The sequence below is a fragment of the Diospyros lotus genome, chromosome 15 (genome assembly GCF_014633365.1).
Source record: "Diospyros lotus cultivar Yz01 chromosome 15, ASM1463336v1, whole genome shotgun sequence".
Classification (NCBI taxonomy): Eukaryota; Viridiplantae; Streptophyta; class Magnoliopsida; order Ericales; family Ebenaceae; genus Diospyros; species Diospyros lotus.
The window spans coordinates 6,516,476-6,542,995 of record NC_068352.1 but is presented as its reverse complement, the minus strand read 5'-3'; the positions used below and the strand labels follow the sequence as shown (position 1 = coordinate 6,542,995).

The 26,520-nt window shown below is 37.6% G+C and overlaps 2 protein-coding genes across 2 annotated transcripts; both read right to left on the bottom strand.

The window, feature by feature from the left end:
• Positions 1-5,775: 5,775 nt before the first annotated feature.
• Positions 5,776-6,978, bottom strand: LOC127791548 (uncharacterized). Its single transcript, XM_052321533.1, has one exon. It carries the CDS (start codon positions 6,976-6,978, stop codon positions 5,776-5,778), a length of 1,203 nt encoding a protein of 400 aa, XP_052177493.1.
• Positions 6,979-7,976: 998 nt separating this feature from the next.
• LOC127792318 (calcineurin B-like protein 3) lies at positions 7,977-26,311 on the bottom strand. Its single transcript, XM_052322772.1, has 10 exons — positions 26,168-26,311; positions 19,883-19,956; positions 19,640-19,794; positions 19,254-19,336; positions 19,010-19,069; positions 18,326-18,434; positions 18,165-18,217; positions 16,382-16,462; positions 15,371-15,483; positions 7,977-8,261 (listed from the first exon to the last, which is right to left on the bottom strand). Exons 3-10 carry the CDS (start codon positions 19,761-19,763, stop codon positions 8,204-8,206), a joined length of 681 nt encoding a protein of 226 aa, XP_052178732.1. The 5' UTR covers positions 19,764-19,794; positions 19,883-19,956; positions 26,168-26,311; the 3' UTR covers positions 7,977-8,203.
• Between the last annotated feature and the right edge of the window lie 209 nt (positions 26,312-26,520).

Here is a 26,520-nt window from a genome sequence, read left to right as displayed (position 1 = left end):
TTCTTGGTTCTTGCCCTTGTCATTGGACCTCCATGAATGCTCAACGGATCTTGTGGGTTTTAGCAACCTGATTCACATCACTATTGCTGCCACTATCGTCCATGATTGCTTCTGCAGCTTCTTTAAGCCGCTAGATCTGTCGCTGTTGCCGCTTCAGGCAATCGTCGGCCGGCAGCGATCTTGCTCCCACTCAATCTCCTGATTTCTCTTTCTCTCTTCTCGGCTCCCTGCCCCCCTCTCTCTCTATCTCTCTGCATTTCAAAATATTAGAGAACAAAAGAGCACTGTAGAAAACTTGGGCAGCAAGCCCTCACACGCATTATATATATATATGTAGTAATTACACATTTAACCCCTTCTAAATTCTCATAATCCCACTTGAGAAATTTCTATTTGCGCTTGGACTCTCCAAGCTTGAAATTAAATATCATCAAGCCACTCAAAATCTCGATTTATCCAAAAATTAATATCCGACTTTAGTCGGGAAGATTGATCTTATCCTTGCGCCTACACAGGACCTTTATCCCACTCGAAAGTACTTCAGAGTTGCCTCATCTTCCCAGAAGTCCCCTACAACCATTCGATACCGGCATCCATTCGGGCTTATAAACATAATTTATTCTAAAAATTATTCCTAGTCGAACTGCTTCTAGTGTCATTAGCCTTACCTTAAGATGCTCTCTAATCTTATGCTTTCTTTCTTGGACATCCAAATCCTAGGGCATTCCCTGCTATCGATTTAGTAAATTTTATTAATTAAATTCTCAAAATCGACTTTCGGACTTTCCAAACCACTCGAGATCCTTTCAAAATAATCGAAAATTATACAGTTTCCAAGACCATGCAATACCAGGTATTACAATTATAATATGAAATCATGACTCCCTAATACTAATTAATTTAAGTTATTTTTATAAAGGATTATTGTGATTCAAATTTAGTATTTCGTTGGGAAAAAGGTGATGAGATGGGTGAAAGCTTTGAAACGCCCAATGTTTCATAAAGGTGGAGTAGGGAGAGATTACTTAACACTAGCTAACCAAACACTTTGAAAGAGTAAAATATGCAGGAGTTTGTGTAAATAATGGTGTTATAAATTTAAGCAAGGAACACATCGCGACTTCCTAGTATTAAGTGTTAGCCGTCAAATGTAGTCTTAAATTATTTTTATTAGTTTATTGATCTATTGGTTATACACATAGGTATATTATTATCAAAGTTCTTTATTTTTATTATTTTAACTTGCACTAAAAAATATGATTAGTTCTACTCTTCTTTACTCAAAGAGTGGTTAGTTCTACTCTTCTTTTCTCATAAGATTATGGTAGAATTATATCTCTTAAGTGATATCAAATTGGCAAGGTTCACTATTTTTTTTTTGCCAAAGAGGATAGTCGTAAAAAATGACCATTTCAAGAGTAAGGATGTGGCACAATACTTGATTTTTAGCGTCAATACTCTAGCCTACCAAGATGGCTTAAGAATGCAAATAGGGTTCTCGTCTTAGGTATGTGAGTGGAGTTGTCCCTTTCTCGACTTAGGTTTGCAAGTGGAATAGTCCCTTTCTCAACTTAGGTTTGCAAGTGGAGTGGTTCCTTTCTCTTTTTGATACTTGGGTTTGCAAGTGGAGTGATTTCTTTCCATTAGTGGAGCTTTTTTGAGTGACATAGTCTCTTTCTCGACTCTTTACGTGAATATTCAAGGGAGGTGGTTCATTTCTCAGTTATTGATAATATTTTCTCAAATTATGTACATTCCACATCCTTAAGATAGGCTTACTTTCCAAATTCTCTAGTTTCTAAGCTCTCAAACTCACTACTTCTATGACTTTGTACGATCCTTCCCAATTTAGGATTAATTTGTTAGAGTCTCATGAGTAGCTGACACTAGCTCAACAAAGTTCTTGATCGGGGACAAAATACCTCACATTAACCTTCTAGTTGTAGTACTTGGCTATCCTACCGTTGTAGGCCTCTTGCCTGATTTGTGTTTGATCTCAATGTTTGTTTAATAGACCTTGGTTAAGTCAGTGCTTTTTTGCTTGCCTCAACTCCCAATCCTCAACTATGAAGCTCGGTAACCCAATCTTTATTGGAATAAATGCTTTGAACCCATAACATAAGCTAAATGGCATTTCCTTTGTGGCAGTCTAAGCTATCATTTGTGTAGGACCAAAGGATGCTCGAGAGCTCTTCCACCCAACATCTGTAATACCCTACCCATTTGGTGCATTATTTCTCCTAGAAATTTAAGAAATATAATTTTTTTTTCTTCATTTGTTTTTCAAATTAGAGATTTGAACAAAACTCAGTCAACAACGATGGTGAAGGGTGCAATGTGGCATACAATCATGAAAGGTTTGATAGAGATAACTAGAAAATGAGAAAGAAAAGGAAATGAATGAGGAAAAAGAAAAGGATAGAAAAAAGTAGAGAAAAAGAAAGAGCAATGGTTTAAATATAAGGGTAAAATTATCAAATTAATGTAATCTTTAATGGCGAGCGAGGTCGATATCATTTTTGAAAACATAGAGGTAGTTGGTATAATTTATGCAAACCTTAAATGTGATTTGTAAAATTTATCTTGTAAAAAATATTAATGAAAATGGTATAATTCAAGTATTTAAAATACTCATTGGATACGAATAGAGTGGCAAAGATAATGTCCCTTTTATACATATATGTTAGGTATTATAATTTATAGATTAAAAACAAAAACCCAAATCATATATATTATCAAAAACTTAAAAACTAACATAATTTTATGACCTCTCCAATCTCTCATCTTAACCATCGACAAATCAAACTAGTATTTGTTATTGTAGTTATTGCTTTTTAGTTTTTAAGTTGCATTAATATTAAATTATTATGAAGTTATTTAATCTATAGATATGATATGAATTTGATAAAATGAAATATATCGAATATAGTAAGGGTATGGGTACAAAAACAAGACTAAGAATAGAAATGAAGATACGACGAGTGAAAACCCAACACCCCCCCCCCCCCCCCCCCCCAAAAAAAAAAAAAAAAAAAAAAAAACTACCATCCCTAGGCCTTGATGAATCAAACTTAAATGCCTTAGGCTATCTCCAACAGTGTTATTTTCAGCTCGCCAAAGCTATTTGTGGCGAGAATCTTCTAGAAAATGAGCTCCAGCAGAGCTCATTATTGTTATTTTTGCTCGCTAAATTTTTGACAACCTTGAAATATCTCGTCAATGTTGACGATTGAATTTTTCTCCCTATCTCCTCCTCACCCCCCAACTGCTCAAGGCGGGAAAAGAGAACCAGACGCGGGAAGGGTGAAGATGAGTTGTAGGGCAGCAGCGCCAGCAGCAGATCCGGCAGCCACGAACAACAGCAGCAACAAGCATCGGCGACACCAACAGATTCAGCGGCCATGAACAATAGTAACTTGCAGCATCTTCCTTGCAATAGATCCGGCGGAACAACAACAACAACTTGCAGCGTCTTCCCTACAACAGATCCGGCAGAACAGCAATAGCAACCAGCAACGTCTTCCCTTGGCGAGTCTTCTTCAGCATCTTCCTTGGCAAATCTTCTTCAACGTCTTCTTCAGCAGCTTCCTCAGCAAATCTGTTTCTGTAAATTTCATTTTAATTAACTCTTGTTACAGCGCAACCCATTTAGTTTCTTAATTTAATATTCTCTTCCCTACTTACTTTTTTAGAATGTTCCGTTGGTCTTACCTTTTTCATTCTTTAGAATCAATACTTGATTTTTTTTTTTTTTTTTTGTTCTAAATTGGAAGTAAGAATTGCCATGACAGATTTTCTTCTAAATTATTGAAGCGTTAGGATAAAAGTATCATATAGAGCTTGAGATTAAAGGATAAGGAAGGGATCCATAAAACTGAAGACAATGAGTGTAATTTTTTTTTTTTTTTTACTTCTGTAAATTGGCTATGCTATGTGATAATCTTTGTATAATTTTTCCCAAGTTGAATTTTCTGTGTTAATTAAATTACTTGGTGTTGGTTAGATCATGTTTTATTTGGAGGTGGAAAAGAAGTTGGAATTTGTATTCTAATTTTGCTTAATTAGGTTAATCTCCTATTAATAGCATTATTGGGGGAAGGTTAAGCCATTGCCCCCTGAAGTGTGAGGTGCTAAGAGGAAGGCAGCCTAGTGCTGCCTCAATTCCTCACCTCCCCATGAGACAGCTGCACCCAGCATGCACACTTGTCCAACAAGATAGCTATCATGATTGAGAAACAATGTTCATAGATGAGAGAATTATGAGGTTGTAAACTAGAAACTGTTAATCAATTTTAATCAATGCCTAATTTTAATCAAATCTTCTGTTATCTAATTGAATTCCTTAAATATTAATTTTTGTTTCAGGTTGACCAATTGCATTTTGTTTTCCATGAAAGGGGATAATAATGAAAATTACTACATAAATTTGCTCAATCATGACTAGAATATTGTAGACGAATATGCAAATGTGGCAACCACTCCATCCCTACCTGATTCATCCGAAGTCAACACTCAAAGAAAGGTATGAATAAAAAATTTCTCAATGCAAGAGGATTGCATGCTCGTGTCAGCATGGCTAAATATTAGTACGGATGCTGCACATGGTAACGATCAAACTAAACAAAAATATTGAGAAAGGGTTCATGCCTATTTCCATCAGTACAAAGAGTTTGAATTTGATTGAAATTCTAATTCGTTGATGCATCGTTGGTCTACAATCCAACTTGCTGTAAATAAATTTCAAGGATATTATAACCAAATAGATGGTAGAAATCAAAGTGGAACAACAGAACAAGATAAGGTAACCTCCATCATTATTCTTTTATTGTTAATTATTAATATCATGTTGATAGTCATAGTTATTGACATTATTTTTAATTTATTAGATTTCTCAAGCAATAGAGATGTACAAGAGCCTACAAAAGTCTACTTTCACATTTCTACATTGTTGGCATGAGTTGCGATATGCACCAAAATTTTCTTCGAGTTCGTCGAAGAAAAAATCTAAAAGTTATCGACATGCAAGTCCAGTAACATCATCACCATCTACTTTCAATTCGGTGAACTTGGATGATATTGATGTCCGACACAACGACCCTTCATTGGAACGACCAATGGGAAGAGATGCTACAAAAGAACATGGGCGAAACAATAAATCCAAGGTAACAGACTCTTCTACTGGGGAACTAGCAAACATGTTGAAAGAAATTATTGAAAATAGAACGCAGTCCCAAATGTTATTAATTAAACAAGTGAATGAGATGTTAAAGTTGGAAAGAGATAGGGTTGAACTAGAAAGAAAAAGGGAAGAACGTGAGCAACAATTTTATGAAGAAAGAATTATTGGGATTGATACTAGCAATATGGATGAACTTCAAGCTAAATATTACAAAGCTCTCAAAGTTGAAATTATTTAGAAAAAGCGAAATGCAAGGTTGCATCTAGATTTGTAATTAGAATTGGATTAATGTATGTATCTTTTCATTTTATTAATGCAAGGTTCCCATATTTCTATCTGGAGTAGGCATTAATGTATGTATCATTTCCTTTTATTAATATATGGAGTTAGGATTAGGTGAAGTTCATGAACATCTAACTTGATGGCTATTTCTCATAGATGTTGACTTAGAATTGACAATTTTTTATTAATGCAATAGAAAACAAGTACATTAATTTATTTCAATTCTATTGTTTACCACACAGTTCCCACAAATGCTCCACAAGATCATTTTTTAGTTGCATATGAGCTTGGCTGTCTCGAATTTGATGGTGAACCTATATGAAGTCCCTAATTTCATTTGTGCGATTGCGAGACAATTCAATTGTTGGAGTGCCAGCAACTATATCATATTCGGAATCCACACCCTCATAAACTGTACCACGTTCATCTTCAACTATCGTATTGTGCAAGATTATACAGGTCGTCATTATATCTTTGAGTGTTTGAACATCCCAAAAATGTCCCGGTCCACGTACTATTGCAAATTGTGATTGTAGGACTCCAAATGCTCTTTCGACATCCTTTCTGGCAGACTCTTGTTGTGCAGCAAAAAATTTCGCCTTATTCTCTTGAGGAGATGGAATGGTTTTAACAAAAGTAGACCACGAGGGATATATACCATCAGCAAGATAATATCCCATGGTATATTCATGTCCATTGATAGTGTATTTTACTTCAGGACCGCAACCTTCTGCTAATTCTAAGAATACATGGGATGTATCTAACACATTAATGTCGTTTAATGATCCCGGTAATCCAAAAAAAGCATGCCATATCCATAGATCATATGAAGCTATTGCTTCCAAAATAATGGTTGGTTCACGGGCATGACCTGTATACATTCCATGCCATGCAGTTGGGCAATTGGTCCATTTCCAATGCATACAATCGACGCTGCCCAACATTCCTAGAAACTCGCGTTGCTCAGCCACGGTCATCAACCTTGCAATATCAATACTATTTAGTCGCCTCAAATATTGCTCGCCAAATACCTCAACCACTGCTTTTACGAACCTTTTCAAACTCTCTACTGCTGTACTTTCGCTAATCCTGACATATTCATCCACAACATCTGCAGGTGATCCATATGCAAGCATCCTTAATGCAGCTATAATTTTTTGGAGTGATGATAATCCAAGAACTCCTGCAGCATTATATCTTTGACCAAAGTATGAATCATGTGATTCAATTGCTACTTGAATTTGTAGAAATAATGATTGACGCATACAAAACCTTCTACGAAATAAATGTGGTGGATATGTAGGAGAATCGCCAAAATAATCACGATAAAGCCTCTCATGACCTTCAACTCTATTGCGATTGATGACACAGCGGTTCATCACGAATCCATGACGACGTGATACAGAGCCGTGATCCCCAGATTGAATATGGTGTTCAACTAATGTTGTAACAATAGCCTCTTCTTCTTCATCATCTTGAACTTTTTCATGGATCATTCTACGGTTGATGTTGGACATGGTGGCAAATGTGAGTTGGTGTTTTAGATTTGTGAGTTGTAAATTTTTTAACTAAATGGATCACTTATTTATAAATTGTTGGAATATGGTCTTTGGAATATGACTGTTGGAATATGACCGTTGGAATATAACCGTTAAAATATGATTGTTAGAATTTTAATTTTATCATATTAAAATCTTAATTTTGTTATTAAATTATATTTTATTAAATAATTATTTTTTATAAAATTAGTAAATTGATTTAAAAATATATTAAATATTATTAATATTTAATATCATAATATTTATTATTAAATTACAAAATAAATAATAAAATTTTATAGTAGTTAAACATATATGTAAGGTAAAATAAATAAAATTGAAGTTTATTGATAAAAAAATGAAATAGAGAGTTAAATAGAGAAGAGAATAGAAAGAGTTGCTCGAACAAACACAATTTTCAAAATAAAATTAAAATAGAGAGTAAATTATTTATAATATAATAAAGAGTAAAATGAGGAGGCTTGCGAGATAGCCTTACAGGATAGAGAGGCCATCATATTTATATGTATTCTTATCTTTATCATCTTTTTCTTTTATTTTTCTTTTTTAAAAAAAGAACTATTTCTATAACTCAAATTCACCACCGATCACAATGGAACAATCTTAGGATTGCTGGAAACACACTTGCCTATGATTAACTGAAACAAAATGAAATATATCGAATATATTAAGGGTATGGGTACAAAAACAAGACCAAGAATAGAAATGAAGATTGGAACGACTGAAAACCCAACACCAACCCCCCCCCCCCCCCCCCCCCCAAAAAAAAAAAAAAAAAAAACTGCCATCCCTAGGCCTTGGTGAATCAAAACTTAAACGCCTTACAGGGTAGAGAGGCCATCATATTTATATGTATTCTTCTCTTTATCATTTTCTCTTTTTTTTTTTTTAAAAAAAAAAAAAAAAGAGAACTATTTCTATAACTCAAATTCACCACCGATCACAATGGATCTTAGGGTTGCTGGAAACACACTTGCCTATGATTCACTGAAACAAAATACACAAGCATTAAATTCCACAGGAACAAGTTCCCACCATCGATAGCTACCACCAAATTCGACCTATATCTAATATCTGCCAAAGAAACAAAACAATATGCAAAAACTTTTCGTCCCAGCGAGAGGACTCCATTAACAGAAGCAACAAAACAAGGACTGGGATTTCTACATTCAGATCTGGTGATCTAAGTATCCTCAACCCTCGAATGGAACACAAAGCTCGGGAATGTAGTGGTGATGTCCCTGTTTCAACAACAACAACAACAACAAATGTCAGCCCTTCTGCGTTCAACATAATAAATTGTTAGGATAATTAGAAGCATGGCAGCGGAAAGTGTGCCGACAGGGGGGGAGGGGGGCCCCTCTTGGCACACTTTCGGCTGCGATGCTTCGGCTTGATGACCACCACGGTCCCATTTCATAATGAGAATTAGTAGAAGAAGATGCCACAAGTAGTGTACTAGCCAGCCCATTTGCTCGATGCCCAAATGTATCAAGAGCGCAAATGACAAAATTAACGAGTCATCTTCATGATTTTAGATGAATCACAAATCCGAGTTTGAGAATCCTCTGAAACCACAGGTTCGGATTACCAAATCTAGATACCGCAAGTGGAAAAGGCATGTGCATGCACTGTAATCTAACTTTGCCTGACGTTACCCTTCCGCTTTCTCTCACCAACAACCAGAAATATCAGCTAAACGGCCTACCGGCGTGAACTCGCCAAAGATGCATACTTAACTAAACCAACGCCTTGCTAAGCCATTTCCCACCTCTTCAGGTTTCATGCCCTCCCTTCCATTACATTGCAAGCTATCTCTGTGGAGCAACTCTTTGCCGAACCACCCAAGACTTGAACAGGCACATGTATATCCATGCAGAGACATTCACATTGTACTCACACAATCCATCTAGAGCTTTAATTACTTTTGTCACTAAAAGGCATATAAATATCCTCAGTGTGTAATTAAATATTCACATGGTCAGATTAAGGCCTGATATGTTGCTGTATATTGGTTATGTAATAGATTCCTGTGTCATTCAATGTCTAATGCGGAGATACATGTAGATGAATTTGTGTATATTCTTGAACTTCTCACAGTTTGTTCATTTCAATTCTGGAAGCAGTCATGAGATGGACAGGGGAAACAAAAAAATGTTGATAAAGATTTAGAACAGCAAAGAGGAGGAATAGATGATGGAGTTGAGCATGTGTGGGTGGGGGTGGTCCAGGAAGTAGTTGACTGAAAGGGCGCGTGGCCTGTGAATGTGGGTGTGAGATGGTCATGGCACTGACTTTGGGTGGTAGTAAGATGTGCAGACTCCGTAGCGGGGGGAGGAGGTGCTGCCAGTGGTGATATTCTGACCAGTAACTCAAAAATAGAATATGTTGATCAGTGTGCTCAGTTGATGGTTTAAGAGAGTGAGTGGGTTGTTTGGTTATGAGTAGAAAATTAAATAAGGCTACGATTTGCAATGATATCAGCACAAAAAAGAAAAGACCTAAAAAATGATAATCAGCAGTTAATGCCGTCGTTATCATTCAGCAAGAAAAAAAAAATTACCGTTCAAAAAGGGCATCCCCAATGGATAAGGTTGCTTGTTTTATGGGAGTGGGGAAAGAGAATTTTTATACACAGCCTTAACTCTGTTTTACAAAGAGGTTGTATACACAATTCAAACCTATGCTACGGTTTTTGATTCACAAAGGAGCACCTTTATTGTTGCTACCATGACTCGTCCTCTACCAATTACATGTGCATGGAGAGAGATCTGAAATTGACAACCAAAGCAGAAGGAAGTTGGTCCCCCTTGGATAATCATGACGGCACTTTTTGTAATTGTCAGATAAGCTCAAGTGAGATGACTGTAATTTACTCGATGCTATTTTTGTTATTTTTTCTGGATTCAAGAGACAGGGACAATCAAGACCTAAGGTTTTTCCTCATAGTAATGGAAAGCATTTTTCTCCCATAAAATTTGTCCATATGAAGGCACTTCTTATATAGGAAAAGGGGAAACAAAATTGAGAGAGTGGAGATTATGCATTCAATTTGTGCCTTTCTTACTGTCAGACCTCTGATTCTGACAAGGAATTCTCACTGGTTCGGTGAGAATTGGGCAAGAGATTAAGGGAGAAATAGAAGGACAGAGTGTGAGAGGGAGAAAGAGAGAGAGAGAGAGTGTGTTTGGGAGAAATCTAGAATTTTCTATTGATAATTCATAATTTGGAAAAGGCTGAATCAGGCCTCATATACTGATTACAGCAGCAACTAAATAATTCCCTCCATACAATGACCTGGCCATCTCTATCTTCTAGAACAATTTTGTTATAACTACCAAGGTACAACCCCCTCCCCCCCAATCAGCCTAACAACCATGGTACTACAACTCTTCCTAGGACGCCTAGGCGGACTGCTTTTTTTTTTTTTTTAGTTTTTAATATAATTTCATGTTATTTTCAAATAAATCAAAGTTAAAAAGATAAATAAAACTTATATATATAAATAAATTAGAAACTTATATATATTTATATATATAAACAATATATTTATATATATAAATAAATCTATTATATAAACAAAAACTTATATATATATATATAAACTGGGGTATCAAGCTAGGGCAAAGGAAGAACATGAGAGAGATGATTGGCGGCGGCGGCCAAGGGGCTAAGGGAAATCTGGGCCAAGAGAGACAACTAGAGTGACTCCGCAAGAGACAGCGACGACGTGCAACGAGAGAGGCTGAGACAAAAAAGGTCAACGGAAACAACGACAGCGACTTTGCAAGAGATAGTCAGCGGTGGTGCGCAAGAGAGAGAAGGGGAAAGCAACGAGAGAGATAAGGGGTAAAGGGGAAACAAAAACCCTAACTATCGATTTATACAAAATGGATTAGGTGGCCCAGGCGATTCATGTGGCTGAGGCGGCCAATTAGGCCATAATCGGCCCAAGCAATTCATGCAGCTAGGGGCTATCTTGGCTGACTAGGTGTCATCCGATACTGATTAGCATGGCCGGCGCCTAAGGGGGCCGATTAGGCCATAATCGTGGCGGCCGCCTAGGCCGATTTTTAGAACACTGGAGCAGATCTCCCACATTGAACTCCCTTTCACTCCTCCTATCTGCAAACTGCTTCATGCAATTTTGGGCAATAGACAACTCCTTTAGTGGTTGTCTCTGCTGCAAGTAAGTATCTACTGTTGCTACCGTGGTTGGGCCAACGATGGCCGGTAAGAGTGGAGGTTTGTATCCATACATTGCCTCTAAGGGTGACATTTTTATCAAATCGTGGTGGCAAGAGTTGTACCGCCATTGGGCCAACGAGAGCCACTTGTGCCAACCCTTGGGTTGTAAGAAACAGAGGCAACTTAGGTAGGTTTCAAGGCATTAGTTAACTCTCCATTTGCCCATTTGTTTGGGGGTGATAAGCAGTGGACATGTGAAGCTTAATCCCCAAAAATTTCAACAATTCTCTCCAGAGCAAGCTAGTGAACAACTTGTCCCTGTCAGATATTATATTATGTGCTATCGCATGCAACTTTACCACTTGGTCTAGGAAAATCCGGCCCACCTCTTGAGCCATGAAGGGGTGGGAGAGACCAAGGAAGTGGGCAAATTTCGTGAACCGATCAACTACCACCAGTATGTAGTCCTTCCCTTCAAACCTAGGTAACCCTTTGATAAAATCCATTCATATGCTATTCCACGCTTGGTCAGGGGTAGCCAATGGCTAAAGCAGCCCCAGGGTTGCTATTGTCTCATGCATGCATCTCTTACACACATCACAAGCCATCACAAATTGCTTCATCCTAGGGCAATAGAAAATTTGTTTCACCTTGTGGTAGGTGCTTTGCATGCCTAAATGCCCTCCCAAAGGGGATCCATGCAAGGATTGCAGGATTCTGTTTTTGAGTTGATTGCACCCCCCAATTACCAACATGCCTTGGTACCTAGGTAGCCCATTAGTTAGTGTGAAGCCTTGTCTGCTGGAAGGCCCAATAATCAATTGTTCTAGCAGCTCATTATCATAGCTCACTGTTATTTCCTAATACCAATCAGGAATAACCGAAGTAATGGAAGCAGATTCTCCTTCTTATAAACAGCAGGACAATGCATCAGCTGCAATATTCTCCTTCCCCTTCTTGTATTGTATGACATAATCTAGCCCCATGAGCTTGTTCATCCCTTTCCTTTGCAATTGCGCGTGTAGAGAACATATTGCAGCTGATGCATTCAGGCTTGGTCATCCCTTTCCTTTGCGATCTCGGTTGCCAAATAGGAGAACTCATGTTGACAGTTAACAACCCACTTCAATCCAACTTAGAGGTACAAGAGCTTGATTCTCTCAACATATTGTTAGTTGAGTTTGAGGACTTATTTGTAGAGCCCGATTCCCTACCACCTAAAAGATCTCTTAACCATTCCATTCCACTCAAACCCAACATTGAACCTGTCAACATAAGATCTTACCAATACCCCCCAATCCAAAAGACTGAGCTTGAAAAAATGGTCAAGAAAATGCTTTAGAAATCCATCCTCAGACCTAACCTCAACCCTTTTGCATCACCTATCTTGCTTGTTAAAAAGGACAGTTCTTACCGATTCTCAATTGAAATAATCTAGCCTCGTGACTCTCGTATGGATGACTGATCTCGGTTCCTTGTTTTCCTCTGCTCCATGGCCTAAATAGAGAACAGTCATGCCACTCAGGACAACTTGTTCTTGAGCATCTTTTGTAACCTCTTTCCCGTGATCATCTTGCATGCACCTATTTCCAATCCGCCGGTAAGGTTCATCTTCTTGCCATCCTTTTCAAAAGTCACCTCCATCTTGTTGAAATCGAAAATTATAGGGCTCACATTCTTCATCCAATTCACCCCCAATACGATGTCACACCCTCCTAACTTTAACAATCTTAAGTCAGCCTGAAATTCCTCTCCTTGAATCTCCCAACAAAACCCAACACATGCAAATTTGCTCATCACCTTGCTACCATTGGCCACGGTTACTGATACGGGCTGAGTGCTGGTCAATTTACAACCCACTCTCCTTCTTGTGCCCTCATCCAAAAAGCTGTGAGTACTCTAACTATCAATTAAGAGCATCAAGTTGCAGTGAGATATCCTCCCTCCCACCTTGATAATCTTACTATTGGTCAACCCATTTAGTGCATGCAAGGAGATTTCTCCATTATCCTCAACTTCAAATTGACTTCGAAATGCGGCCACTGCCTCCCTAGCTTCCATTTCTTCTTCTTCCCCTTCCATCAAAAGTAGCTGCCTCTTGCACTGATGACCAAGGGAATATTTTTCCCCACACCGGAAGCATAGTTCGACTTGCCTCCTTTGCTCCATAAGTTTTCCTCCCTATGACTGCATAAGAGAGACGGTGGTTGGAACTGTCAAACCCCTAGAACCTTGGTTGATTTTAATGATCTCCTTGCCATACCCTTTTCCTCCTTATTGTAGGGCACTAGAACTTATCCCCCTTGCCTGCAGCCTCCGCTTTTTCATCAGGGCCTCCACCATTAATTCTTGCAACTTAGCACTTCCAGTTGCTTGTTTAATTGTCTTTGGTTGTAGCATCTTAACCATGGGCCTTAATTCCTCACTCAAGCCACTGATGTAGCTTCAGATGAAATAAGCCTCGGTTAAATGGGGATTGAGGTTTATCATCATCGACTTTAGCTCTTCAAACCTTAGTTGGTAGTTCTTTATTGTTCCCTCTTGTCTTAGCTTATTGAATTCCTCAACTATGTCTATCATACTCCGATCGCCAAACCTTTCACACAAATCTTCCACGAATTCAACCCATTGGTAGCCTTCTTTAACCCTCGACCAACCCTGGTAATATAGAGATATAAGTTTGTGCATGGAGAGAGAGAGAGAGAGACCTCATCCGCCGAGAGGGGGTGGAAAACAGAGAGAGAAATTTAGAAGCTTGTGCTAGAATAAAATTAAGTCAGATTGCCATGCATCCCCCATACTCCTTGATAGAGATAATGATAGAACTATTTTGATATGTTCCCAATTTTGATTATTTCCGATTTTAATTTTAGAAGATTAGGATTTGCTTTGCTCTCTTATTATTTTGGTGTGTTTCCATTTTCCTTAGAAGATTAAGAGATATTATAGGACTTAGGATTTGGATTGGAATCATATTGATGATATGGTTTCTTTCCATTTTGATTTAGGTTTGGCCTATAAATAGGCTCATGATGTAACTTTTGAGGCACTTCAGAATATTGAATGCATTGATATTGAATTTCTCTTGGTTACTCTGTCTCTTTTTCCTAATCTGTTCTTTCTTTTCAAGCTTCTTCTTAATCTCCTCTTTCTTTCCTACTTTCTGCAATTTTCCCTACTGTCCCACATCATTCCTGATGTAAATACAATAAAATATCATCATGCCTCAATTTACCAAGATAAAATAAAATGCACCAGAACTTATTGGTACAATTTGAGACATTTTCACATGGTAAGTTCTTTAACTCCTGCCTTCAATTCCCAAACCATGTTTGTAAACTTCACAAAAACTATATCTTTTATCTTTATGAACACTCGAGCTTAAGCTCATGCAAGCACTATTTCTATTTGTCCCTATCTTAGGTTAAAAGGAAATAATGGAGAACATGTATGTTAAAATATTGGTGAATAAGAGAAGGTCAGAGAACAAACCTGTTCTTAATCTTATTAATAAAGAAGATGAAAACCAAATTTATTTATCAAAGGACCCATACACTTTGGACACTAACCATGGTTTACTATTTAACACCATTAATGTAGTAATGTACATTGATAATTTTGTAAATCTTAGTCTGTTCAAAGTAAATAACAATTTGAAATATATATATTCTGCATAATACCATTGATTTGATCAACAATAATTTGACAATTCTCATTTGATTTTGAATTTATTACCAAATTATACACATTTACACTTTTATGTTAACATGTTCAATTAGTAATGGTTGAGCTTATGTAAACATCATAGGTTTTTTGCAATTTTTTATCATTTCCCTAGTGTTTCCAAATTGTTCCAATTCCAAGCCAACTTAAGCAACACAATAAAACAAAATGAAATATTGGCCCTTGTTTCATAGCTTTAACAACCCAAAGTCATATAGTCAGTATGCCTCCAATATAATATCTGACAGAGCAAAGTGCTCCATCCACTTTGATCAATATCGCCTTCCAGATATGAATTAATAGATTTACTGATTCATACTAACTTTAGGTTGCCTTTTTCTCTTTTGTGTGTGCACGCTCATTAGGACAAGGGAACTTGGAAGAGGTAAATCTGTAGAGCTATGCAATTAATAACAAGGGATAAAGGAAAACAGATTACTTGAGATACTGGAGGGTCATATTCTTCAGAAGGGATGGATGCTGCAGAACAAGATTTCTCCACTCTTCCTTGTCAATCTTCCCATCATGTTTGGTATCAGCTTCCTCAAAAGTCTGGACATTGCCCAAGAAAATAGTGAAATTTTGCAGATGATTATTGCTAAATAAAAATGTAAACAAGGAGCTATCATCTCTATTGTTGACCAATCATGCAACACCATTTTGATTATGTGACGCCATATCATTACTTTCCTTGCTAATCATTTAAATCAACTTAAGTTCAGCATATTTTTGCTTGCTAATCATTTACAACAACTTAAGTTCAGCAAGTTTTTGCTTTAAAAGTAGCCAAAATGATATTTCTATGCTGGATTAACAGGAAACACAAGAAAATTTGTAAGTCAATAAACTAAGATATGAATAAAACAACAATGACAGATCAATAAGAATAATTTTCTTCTGTCTATTTTAATGTCGCAGTAGGTTCAGATGTCCAATTAAATATGAGAAATTGATATAAAAGACAATTCAAAACTGTCACAGATCTCATTATGCATGCTGGACAATCTGATTAACATGGCAGATTCAAAAAACAAGTGATCCTGAAAGTGTTGGCAGACAAAGAAAATGCAATAAATATAATTTCACTGATAATTGAAGTGCACAGAAGAACTAAAGAAAGAATAAGTTATCAACACATTCAATCAATACATTTGTATATCCCTATAGTGGTGTATAATTATGATGTTTATACTGATGTTTGAGGGCTCAATTTAAGAAGGCAGAATAACCAGAGTGAGTGAACAAGATAAATTAGCTTAACAGCATTGATATGACTGCTGGGAAGATAACATGCTGTTCAGAGTTCCTACCATCCAAGCAACCCCCCCCCCCCCCCCCCCCCCCCCCAAAAAAAAAAGGAAAGAAAAGAAAGGCATGAAGGGGGGGTACCTAAAAGTGAGTATATCAAATAAATGATAAGCAAATACTTAAATCAGGTTGAGGGGAATACCTTGTCAATAATACTCTCTATAACCTCGTCCGAAAGGTTCATACCAGATTCAGCAAGAGTTGCTACTACCATTTGCTTCACCTACATTGCAGAAAACTGTATGTATCATACACTGACACAACTTGCAGGACATAAAGGGTAAATAGCATAAAAACGTCATGTAAAATGTTTGATCCATCTTGTTCTTATGATAAAGAAGAACTGTGTAAAAGGCGAAATAAAAAACTATCTTAGTGGTTATCCCTCACATAACACCTGACCCTCCTTTAACATTACCAACTCCAACACTAACATAACAACAAAATCTAACAGATACAGTGAAACATCATTCCACCACCATCACAGCAGCTAAAGATTTCCAAGATCAACCTAATCACAGATGATCATTGGAACTTCTTTAGATGTTCTCTCAAAGCCTCCAACACTCAGTGATGTCCAGGTTTAAGAAATATTCATTAGATGTTCCCAGATTTATGTGGTTCCATAAAATTTTGCTCTCTCCATAAATGATCACATATACAACCCTATCTAAAAACTGAATGTTCTTTCTACTTTTCCTTGTCCGACTGTAAATCTCCAACCATCCTTTTAAAACACCACCATGGTCTTAGATGAAGATCTCTTACCTTGGCATCTCTGTAAATAATAGTAAGTTCTCGTCTTCATATCAGCAACTGACATAGTCTGTAACCTGCATAGTGTCTAGACCCAGAAGCCACTATCTATTATGTATTCATTATTCTTGCTCCCTAATACCCCAAATCTTCAACAAACACAAGCACATTGGTTATGAGAGTCATTAGTGTAGAAATCTGGCATGATATAAAAAGCTTTTGCAATAGAGAGACCTCAGTCTGATTCTGATGAATTTAAAAGGAAAAATTTTAGTTTCGTAATGGTCCAAGTTTCTAATAAAAATGTGCAGCATTTTTATCATAACATGTCTTTGTATTTGGAGGGTTAAAAGGTAAAGGCGTACTGCAAATGCCATCTCCACAACAGAATTTGACAAGGGAGGCTAGTGCAAGCATAGGATCCACAAAAGAGGTCACTGTAGTTGTCCGGAATCATTGAAGAGGTAGGGTAATTGATCCTTAATGCTTATTAATGTGATCTCCCAGAAAGAAACACATATAAATATGGATTGCAAGTATCTAACTGCAAGCAAGTGCTGGAACATTGAGCAGGCGGCAAAATTTGAGTAGCAATTTTTCTTTTGTAAGCAACTCCTAGTGCGCATAATGCTTGATATAACAATGTAAAAAAAGCCTCATGTATTATGGATCTGTAGATTCAAATTGCAAAACTTACAAGGGAAACCATGAAACTGTTTTAAAATGGATGAAAAATTATATAATAATTTAAACAGAATTCAAAATACATATAGATCCTTCTTAAATTAAAATCATTAATGTCAGAAATGAGTTTGCATGCATTGGTAGCATGGAATTTGGAAATCATAAAATAATATGGTAATTGCAAATCACATAGGAAAGGACCAGTATAAAGGAAGAAAGAACCTGCTTGAAATAAATCTCAATGGATGTTCTATTCTTCTATGTCATTCACTAAATAAAGTAATGCAACAATGTAGTATATATTTAAAAAAAATACAATGTGGTATATATCTTATAAGAGGACCAGAATTACAATTTATTCCTAGGCCTAAGGCTCAAAAATAAAGCAAGTAAAAATCAAAACTGTATAAATTAAAATAATAAGGTGGCTCATCTGTAGACAATAAAAAGTCCTTCGAATTAATTCAGGTTTCATAACAAGTTACCTCTTGCCTCTCAATAAAACCTTGCTGCTTGAGATCATACAGTTGAAATGAAACTGCAAAATGGAAGTAGCCAAAAAGATCAACTAGAAAAAGGTACTGGTGACGAACAGCTAAAAGAATTATTGCCACACTCATAACAACAGGCTTCTGTTTTAGCATACATTCTATCTTATCATCAATGGGAGCATTTGGATGAAATACGGAGAGTGCACGAGCAAACTCTTCAAAGCCCAGGATACCATTATGTTTTGTGTCAAACAAGTCAAATACCTGCAATCAGTGACAAATAGAAAGAGATAAACAAGAGACAATCAGTGGTATCCTTAAATGTTTAAAGCAATATGTCGACATAATGAAGAATGGTTAAACAATACTCAGTAACAAGCAAATAAATAACTCTATAAATCTCCATTCAACAGTTCTTAAAGCAGAATCAACTGCATATATGAAATAAATATAGATGCTTGCATGCACATATACTTGCATGGGGATTTCTTATCATGTCTGTCTGTTTGGATGGAATATTACATGGCAATGTAAACAAGCTCATGAAGGGGAATGCTACATGATTAAATAAAACTAGTTTATCAACAGAATGTCCAATCAGGTGAACTTTAGCAACAGCAACAAATGTAATCAGTGTCACATGTAATGTTCTATTCCTCTTTTGTACTCATACTCATCACAGACGACAGGGTAACCTCTCCATTTCCATCCAAGTTTCATGCATATACAATATCCCAATAAAGGGTTTAAGAAGGTCCAGCACAAAGACACATCCTTACATTTGATACTAGTCCATAACATTTAAAGTAGAGGTAATAGTCACAAAAAAATTAAAATACCCGATCAGCAAACAAGCTCTCCTTTTTGTTTGTCTTAAATAGTGCCAATTGGAACTCTTCCTGCAACATAATGTAGAAGTATAGTATTTAAGAATCTATAGATATATTTTGAAGAGGAAAAAACACATATGTACAGGCAGGAACAAGCAATAGCTAAAATTCAGGTATATTAGCTTCCCAACAATGACGTTTGATCCTACCATGTATGAAAAAAATGCAACAATTTGAAAAGATTTAGATGAACCTTGTTGATCAACCCGTCATCAATCACTGCACTGCTAATCTTTTTAAATAGCTCATAAAGTGCCTCTATTTCACTCACGCTAACTGCATCCAGAGAACAAATCACAATCATCAATAGGAAGTCTAATTATCACTTTCATTACAGAGGAGCAAAAGGAGATAGAAAAGAATGTTATTAGCACAAATAAATTCATCTCACAGCTAGACAGATCAGAGAACAAGCTTTGTTGCTATACTATTCCTTTCTTCATTTTAAAAGTTTACGACTGTGACATGCTCAGTGGCACCCTGAACTGTGAACTTAGAGCATATGCAATCCTAGTAAGATTTTCATCAGAATTCCAAGAAATAAATATAAATTCAAGGCAGTAGGGGGCAGTTCCATACACACGGTCTCCCTCGCAAGTATTTCAGGATCTTCAAGGTCTCTGGTTTGTCTATACAGATCAAGATCACAGCAACGAAGTAGGTAAGCACATAAATGCTTAACCCCGTCTATGCACTGCAACATGGTATTTCTTGCACATCAGAACACCCCATACCTGGTCAAAAGGGAAGTTTCAGAACATGTTTTGTAACTAATTTGATACACAAAAAGGAAATGTACCCTTTATCAAATAAAAAACTTACCTTTCAACCATTTCCAGGTTCTGTCAATGGACCCAAAAGAAAAGGACTAAATGGATGGATGAACTTTCCTATATCTGCACTTAGAAATGCAAACATAATGTCAATTACAACCTTATACACATATCCATCCAAGAATTTACAAATCAGTGGTACCTATTTTGAAAGTAAAAGAAAAGGGTAAATTACTAAAGAAATACTGACCTTTCACATGTTTTCAAATTCAGTATGCATTTTTAATTGTTTTAATAGCATACAGAATTCATAATACATTTCAATTTTACACTGTCATCACTTTGTGTCCACTTCCTCTGATAGTAATGACATGGAAAACATGTGTGGAAAATGAAAAGATTATGTGGCTGATATAGCTACTATGGTCACCCTCCACATGGCACTGTATAATTGGTGCCCCAAAAGGTCCCCCCCCCTCTATAGAAAAAGCAGCACACCCTGAGCGTTAGGGATGTATGTCTCTCTAATCACAGACATACACAACATACCTATAGGAGAGGACTCTCTCTCTCTCTCTCTCTGCATTTCATTCATCCTTTTACATAATATATTAGTTGTCCTTATTTTGTACATGCATCCACATCCTTCCCACATGTTGACCTAGGCATCAAATGGTTTTTTGGGGGACTGCCCCGGGCAATCTTTTGTCTATTTGTGGGTACATCAATAGCAATAGATGACCCCCTGCTGGTGTAAGTCTTGATGGTGCAATTTGCTGTGTCATCAAGTGGTGCCATATGTGGGAACAAAGGAAAAAAATTGAGCTCCTAGTACAAACCATGTCCCAACATGCCAACTCCCAAAACAGTATAGCAAGAAGTGAACGCATGTAGTAACCCCACCCCCCACCCACCAACAAGAAGGATGACAATAGTGGTGTTGTCATAGAAGATGGCTCCATAGGCACTCACTCCCATCCAATCTTTCAAACTCAAAACATGGAGATAGTCAAGGCATTGGAACACCAATTCGGAGAAATTAGAACCCTCCAAACCATTCTCACCAACCGCAAAGGGGTGAACATAGGAATTAACAACAAAGGCCAATATTGTGAAGGAAATTATGAGGACAACCATGAAGAAAATCGACCCTTGCTCAAAGAAGAAGGTGAGGTAGAGCCCAATGAAGAGCAAAGAAGAGACCAAAGGGTCATCACCAACACAACAATGTTGCCTCCGGTGACTCTGCGGACTTATCCAACAAGGAAAAGTCTAGAGTAGTGACTGTTGTGTAGGGTCATTGGAGGAGTCGAAGAATGAATGGTGGAGGTGATGCTCAAGGCTTCTCTTCTCATTTGCCTTTTATACGAGAAATAGCCAATGAGTCAAAGAGCCCACATTTTCGATTATTGTCTACAAAGTCTTATGATAAGATAGATGACCCCAAGACCACCTCAATCATAACAGAACCCTCATGGAATTTCACAAAGTATAAAATGACATGACAGGCAAGGGTTTTATCTTAACCCTTGATAAAGAAGCTTGAGAATGACACAATGCCCTCAAGCCAAGGAGCATCCATAGCTTCGATGAGTTAGCTGAACAAGTTATGTCCTAGCAACTAGAGGTCAAAGCATTGCACCTACTTGTTCCAACTTAGACAGAAGAAATGAGTGTTGCTTCAAAATACATGGCTCACTTCCAAGGCCCATATCCCTTGTTGTGCTTAAGTAATTTTATTGTTACGCAATTGAAAATATCCCTTGCTATACTAAAAGGAGGAGAAGCTAGAGGAGAGGCTTGAAAAGCAAAGTAGTTTTTGACAGAAAACCAACATCATTCCATTCAAAATTATCAATCATATTGTCATGACCCAATGAGCATTAAAGGGGTAATGTAGTAATAGGCTTATTAGGAGATATTTTAGCAATTAGTTAAAAGCATGAGGGTGGTTATGCAATCTGATATGCCTATATAAAGGGCTATTATAATCAGATGGGATATGCTTGAATTGAATGAATTCTTAATTCTCATTTCTCTCTAAGACTTCTCTCCAATCTCCCTCTCTTTCTCTCGTTTTCTCCCTAAATCTTCTTCTCTATACTGTTCTCCCTTAATTCCCTCCCTCAATTCCTTCCAATTCCTCTTTTAACCTATCACGAACCCTAGGTTCGTGACACATATATATGGTACAGATGTAACCACTCCATAGGAGTCCGTTATGTCTTAGAAATTGCTGAACACAACAGTAGGAAAAAAAAAAAATCCTAAGGATAAAATTATAACAAATTGTACGCTCAAATAGAATATTCAAAACTGAATAATTACATATTTTCTACACTCCCCCTCAAGCTGGGTTGTAATTGATGAGTTTGATGAATGCCTTGATGTGAGGCTTCTTGGCGATCTTCTTGGTCGAGTCCTTGAGAATCACCCTCTCAGGATATTTGGTGATGCCAGCGAATGCCTTGACATGAGACTTCTTGGAGGTCTTGAGTATGTGCAAATCACCTTCTTAAGATATTTGGTGAGGACGGCGACAAGGCAGTGACCGTAGGGGTAGTCACGAGTGCCGTCATCGAATGGCCAAATGATGACGACCTTCTGACTGGCGAATTGGCCTTTTCTGGTGCAACTGTCCGCCTTCTCCTTGAGTCCGCCTACGGCCAACATCTACCATCTTCGATGTCAAAGTGCAGCTTTGTGTTGCATCCTTTCATCTTCTTCGATGACTATGACGGTTGTCCGGGTTTTATGTTGCAAACCCTTTCGTATTCCCCATCAATCTCCATTTTGCGACCCTTCGCTTTCTCCAACGCAGTTTTGTGATTGTGGTCGATTATCCCTTCAATGATAGCGGTTGTGATTACAGTTAAGGGTGATAGCAATGGTGATGACTGTGGCTGGGACTGTAGCTATGGCGAACGAAGATGAAGGAGATGGGACTGATGATAGTAGTAGGTTTTTACTTTTACCATCTTTGCTGCTCTCTCTGTCTTTCTCCCTCTCTGAACTCTCTATCTCACTGCTCGGATACCATATGTATGGTACAAATGTAACAGCTCCATAGGAGTCGGTTATGTCTTAGAAACTGTCGAACAAGGCAGTGGGAAAAAAAATATCATAGAGATAAAATTATAATAAACTGAATAATTATAACACTCAAATAGAATACTTAGAACTGAATAATTACATATTTTCTACAAGTAGGATCAATCCACTAAGTCCTACCTAAAAGGAGTTGAGAGAAGAATCATTGAGACCACGAGATAAAAAACCACAAATGAGGGAGTAGTCCCCAAAGCCCAAACAACATCACTATTCCTCACATGATGTGCTCATGAATCCTTACTATGATCCAGAACAACACCTACCTATGGTGGCATCATCCCATACAGAATGATGGCAAGGATAGGAGTTGATATTGTGATTTTCACTGATAGTCAAGGCATGACAAGGGATTTCTACGACTTGATGCAAGAAATTAAGGATTCGATCTAATGAGGGCGCCTACAAAGGTACATGACAAACTAGGCCCATAAAGGAGAGAGGGCGCCCCACCACAAAGACATTAGGAGCAAATCCCACCTTTGTAACAAAGATAAAATGAAACCCCCCAAGGGAAAATGTCATAAACACCATCCTCGATGGGCTCACTCTATAAGGGACTTACCAAAATGGGCATCAGACCTACTTGTGCCAAGGGAGTGTTCCAAGCCTCTAAAAGGCCTCATAGCAAGACAGTTGATCTAATCACACTTACCAGAGATGATATTAAGGGTATTAGGATGCCACATGACTTGATTGTTGGGATTGCTTCATTGGCAAACTTCGAGGTAAGTCAGGTTCTCATGGACACCGATAGTTCTGCTAACATTCTATTCTATAAAGCTTTTAAAAGACTAGACATAAACCAAATCTCTTGAATCCTATCAGCAACCCAGATCTCTTGAATCCTACCGACCCTTTGATTAGTTTTAATGACTATCCACTTGCCAAGAAGGGGTAGTGATTTTTCTTCTCACGATGCAAGCCAAGCTTGCCTAGAAGACTGTGATGGATTAATTCAATGTGATTCGAATTCCTACCCAGTACATCAACATCCTAGGAAGGCTAGTGCTCATGCTTTGGAGACAGTCATGTTAACCTTGCATTCCAAGAATAAAATCTCTCAAGTCTTGTAGATCTCAATGGATGGCCACTAACCTCTGTTGAGGAGCTTATGGTAGTCATACTTAGTGCAAATGACTCGACACCATATTGTCGGGTAACCTTCACAACAAGTTTGTTAGATTGTTATGGGAATACTTGAACATGTTTTCCTAAGAACCATCAGACACACTTAGAGATAGACCCTTAAATCTCTATGCATTTATTGAAATTAATTCGCAAGTAAAGCCAATTGATTCACAAGTAAAGCACCTGACCATAGCCAAGGAAGTAGACAAGCTTTTAGAGGCCAACTTTATTCAAGGAGTATATTCATCTTCCTAGATCACCAATGTTGCGATAGTAAGAAAGCTTAACAAGGACCTAGACTTCACCGACCTCAATCGCATCTAAACTAAGAATGCCTTCCCCGCGTCAAAGATTGACCAACCAATGGATGCCATAATAGGTAATGAACTAATGAGTTTCGTGAATGCCTATTCAAGGTACAATCAAATAAAGGTATTTAAGGCCAATGAACAACACAACGTTTGTCACAAATAAGGATCAGTATTGTTACAACTTGAAATTGTTTAGATTAAAGAATGTTAGGGTGACATGCCAACATTTGGTCAACACCATGGAGGCTTATGCGAAAGACTTGTTGATACAGAATGAGAAAGTTGTCGATCAGCTCTCCTTACTAAACCTATGGCAAGGGAGAAGCTACCCCTTCACTTGTCGATAAACAACAATGGCCTTAGAATGGTCCTAATCAAAGAGGATAACCAAAGGCAAATGCCTATATACTACATCACTAGTATGGACCTAGACACGGAGACTCAATACTCCATCTTCAAGACTACATTAGCCATGGTTATGGAAACAAAGAACACTACAACACTACTTATGTGCCCATGCAATGCATGTTATAACCAACAAGCCTTTGTGGAAGGTCTTGCAAAAACCTAACCTCTTGTTGCCAGCTTTTAGCTTGGTCCATAGAGTTGAGTTCGAAATATGCTTCAAGCCCCAACCCACATAAAAGCACAAGTACTAGCTGATTTTGCAGTAGAGCTAGCCAATTCTAAAGAGCAAGAAGAGGGCTGCTCAAAGGAGGGTTGCCTTTTCTAGACCTTGCATGTAGAAAAGGCTTCAAATGCACAAGGATGAGAAGCAAGGATTGTCTTGAGGAGCCTGAAGAGATCCACCCACCAATATGCTTTGTGGTTTGCATTCCAAGCCACAGTCACAACTCCCAGTTAGTTGTTTGGAGAAGGGGAAGGGGGGGGGGGGGGGGGGGGGGGGGGCGCGCAGCAGAGGTTCTACTGCACAGGAACATCTGGAGGGACCGTTGTATCTTGGGCGAAGCCAACCAAATCCAGTGTAGAAGGAGTATGTACTCTTGATAGAGTGCAACTTTCGTGTCTTAATCTACAAATACAAAATGTTTCTAACCCTTACTGCTTTCTTATTCCCTAACTATTATTATTTTAAGTCATAAGTTAATTAGCAGAAAAGACTTGCCTTCATTTTCTTTTATTATTTCTAATAGTCTAAGAGTAATAATGTGAATGTTCTGTTAATTGGTGTTATTTGGTTTTGAAATGGCCTTGGAACGCATCCTGCAAGGCCGAAATATTTACTAGCATGTTGACCTGAACTAAATTTTCTATTTCTTATGCTGGAATACCTACAGGGTGGTACTGTTGGGATGTTATTAACACTGGCTTATAATTCTAAATTGCAGAGTCGAACCTAGAAAACAAAAATGCATCAATCCACGAAAGTTCCGCGAGTCTCCACTCCACTGCAAACGAATTTTCTTTAGCCGGGATATGTAATCGGTTCGTACGCGACCTAACCGAATGTTCCCACTCCCAAAACAAGCGAAAATCCCCAGAAAACAAAAGCCCCACATCAAATATTTGACTTCAGAAATTTAAAGACGAACAAGATCGTTTGCTAGGATCTATAATGGTTTAATTGAACAACCTTTCGAGCCTTCACCTTGATACGAATGACGGTGACATCACACATCTAGCAATCGCCAAGGTTCGAATCACCGAACGAATTGAATACAGAAAAACAAGAAAAAGATACAGATAGATACAGATATACACACACGAATGCATACATATACACATGTATAAAACAGTTCGGAGATGTGGACGGGAAAGCCAACCTTTATAGAAACCGAATCTTCGTGAAGGCGATGTGTTTCAGATCCTTCGACCTACCCTTCCTGCCGGATAGAGCGAACATTCATAGCCCACCTGATGATGATTGGAGAGAGAGAGAGAGAGAGAGAGAGATATACGACACGGACTTCCTTGATCAAATTGTTCTTTTTCTCTTTCATTTTTTATTAAAAATAAAAAATAATAAATATGACGCTCGATGCGTTTTGTCTTTTTTTTATTTTTTTATAAAATAAAAAACGAATATTCCGTTTCAGGGCAGCGACCGAATGCATAAGGAGTTTTACAAATACACCCAGGTGCATTTTTGTTGCCACGTAATCAGTGTCTTCAATAA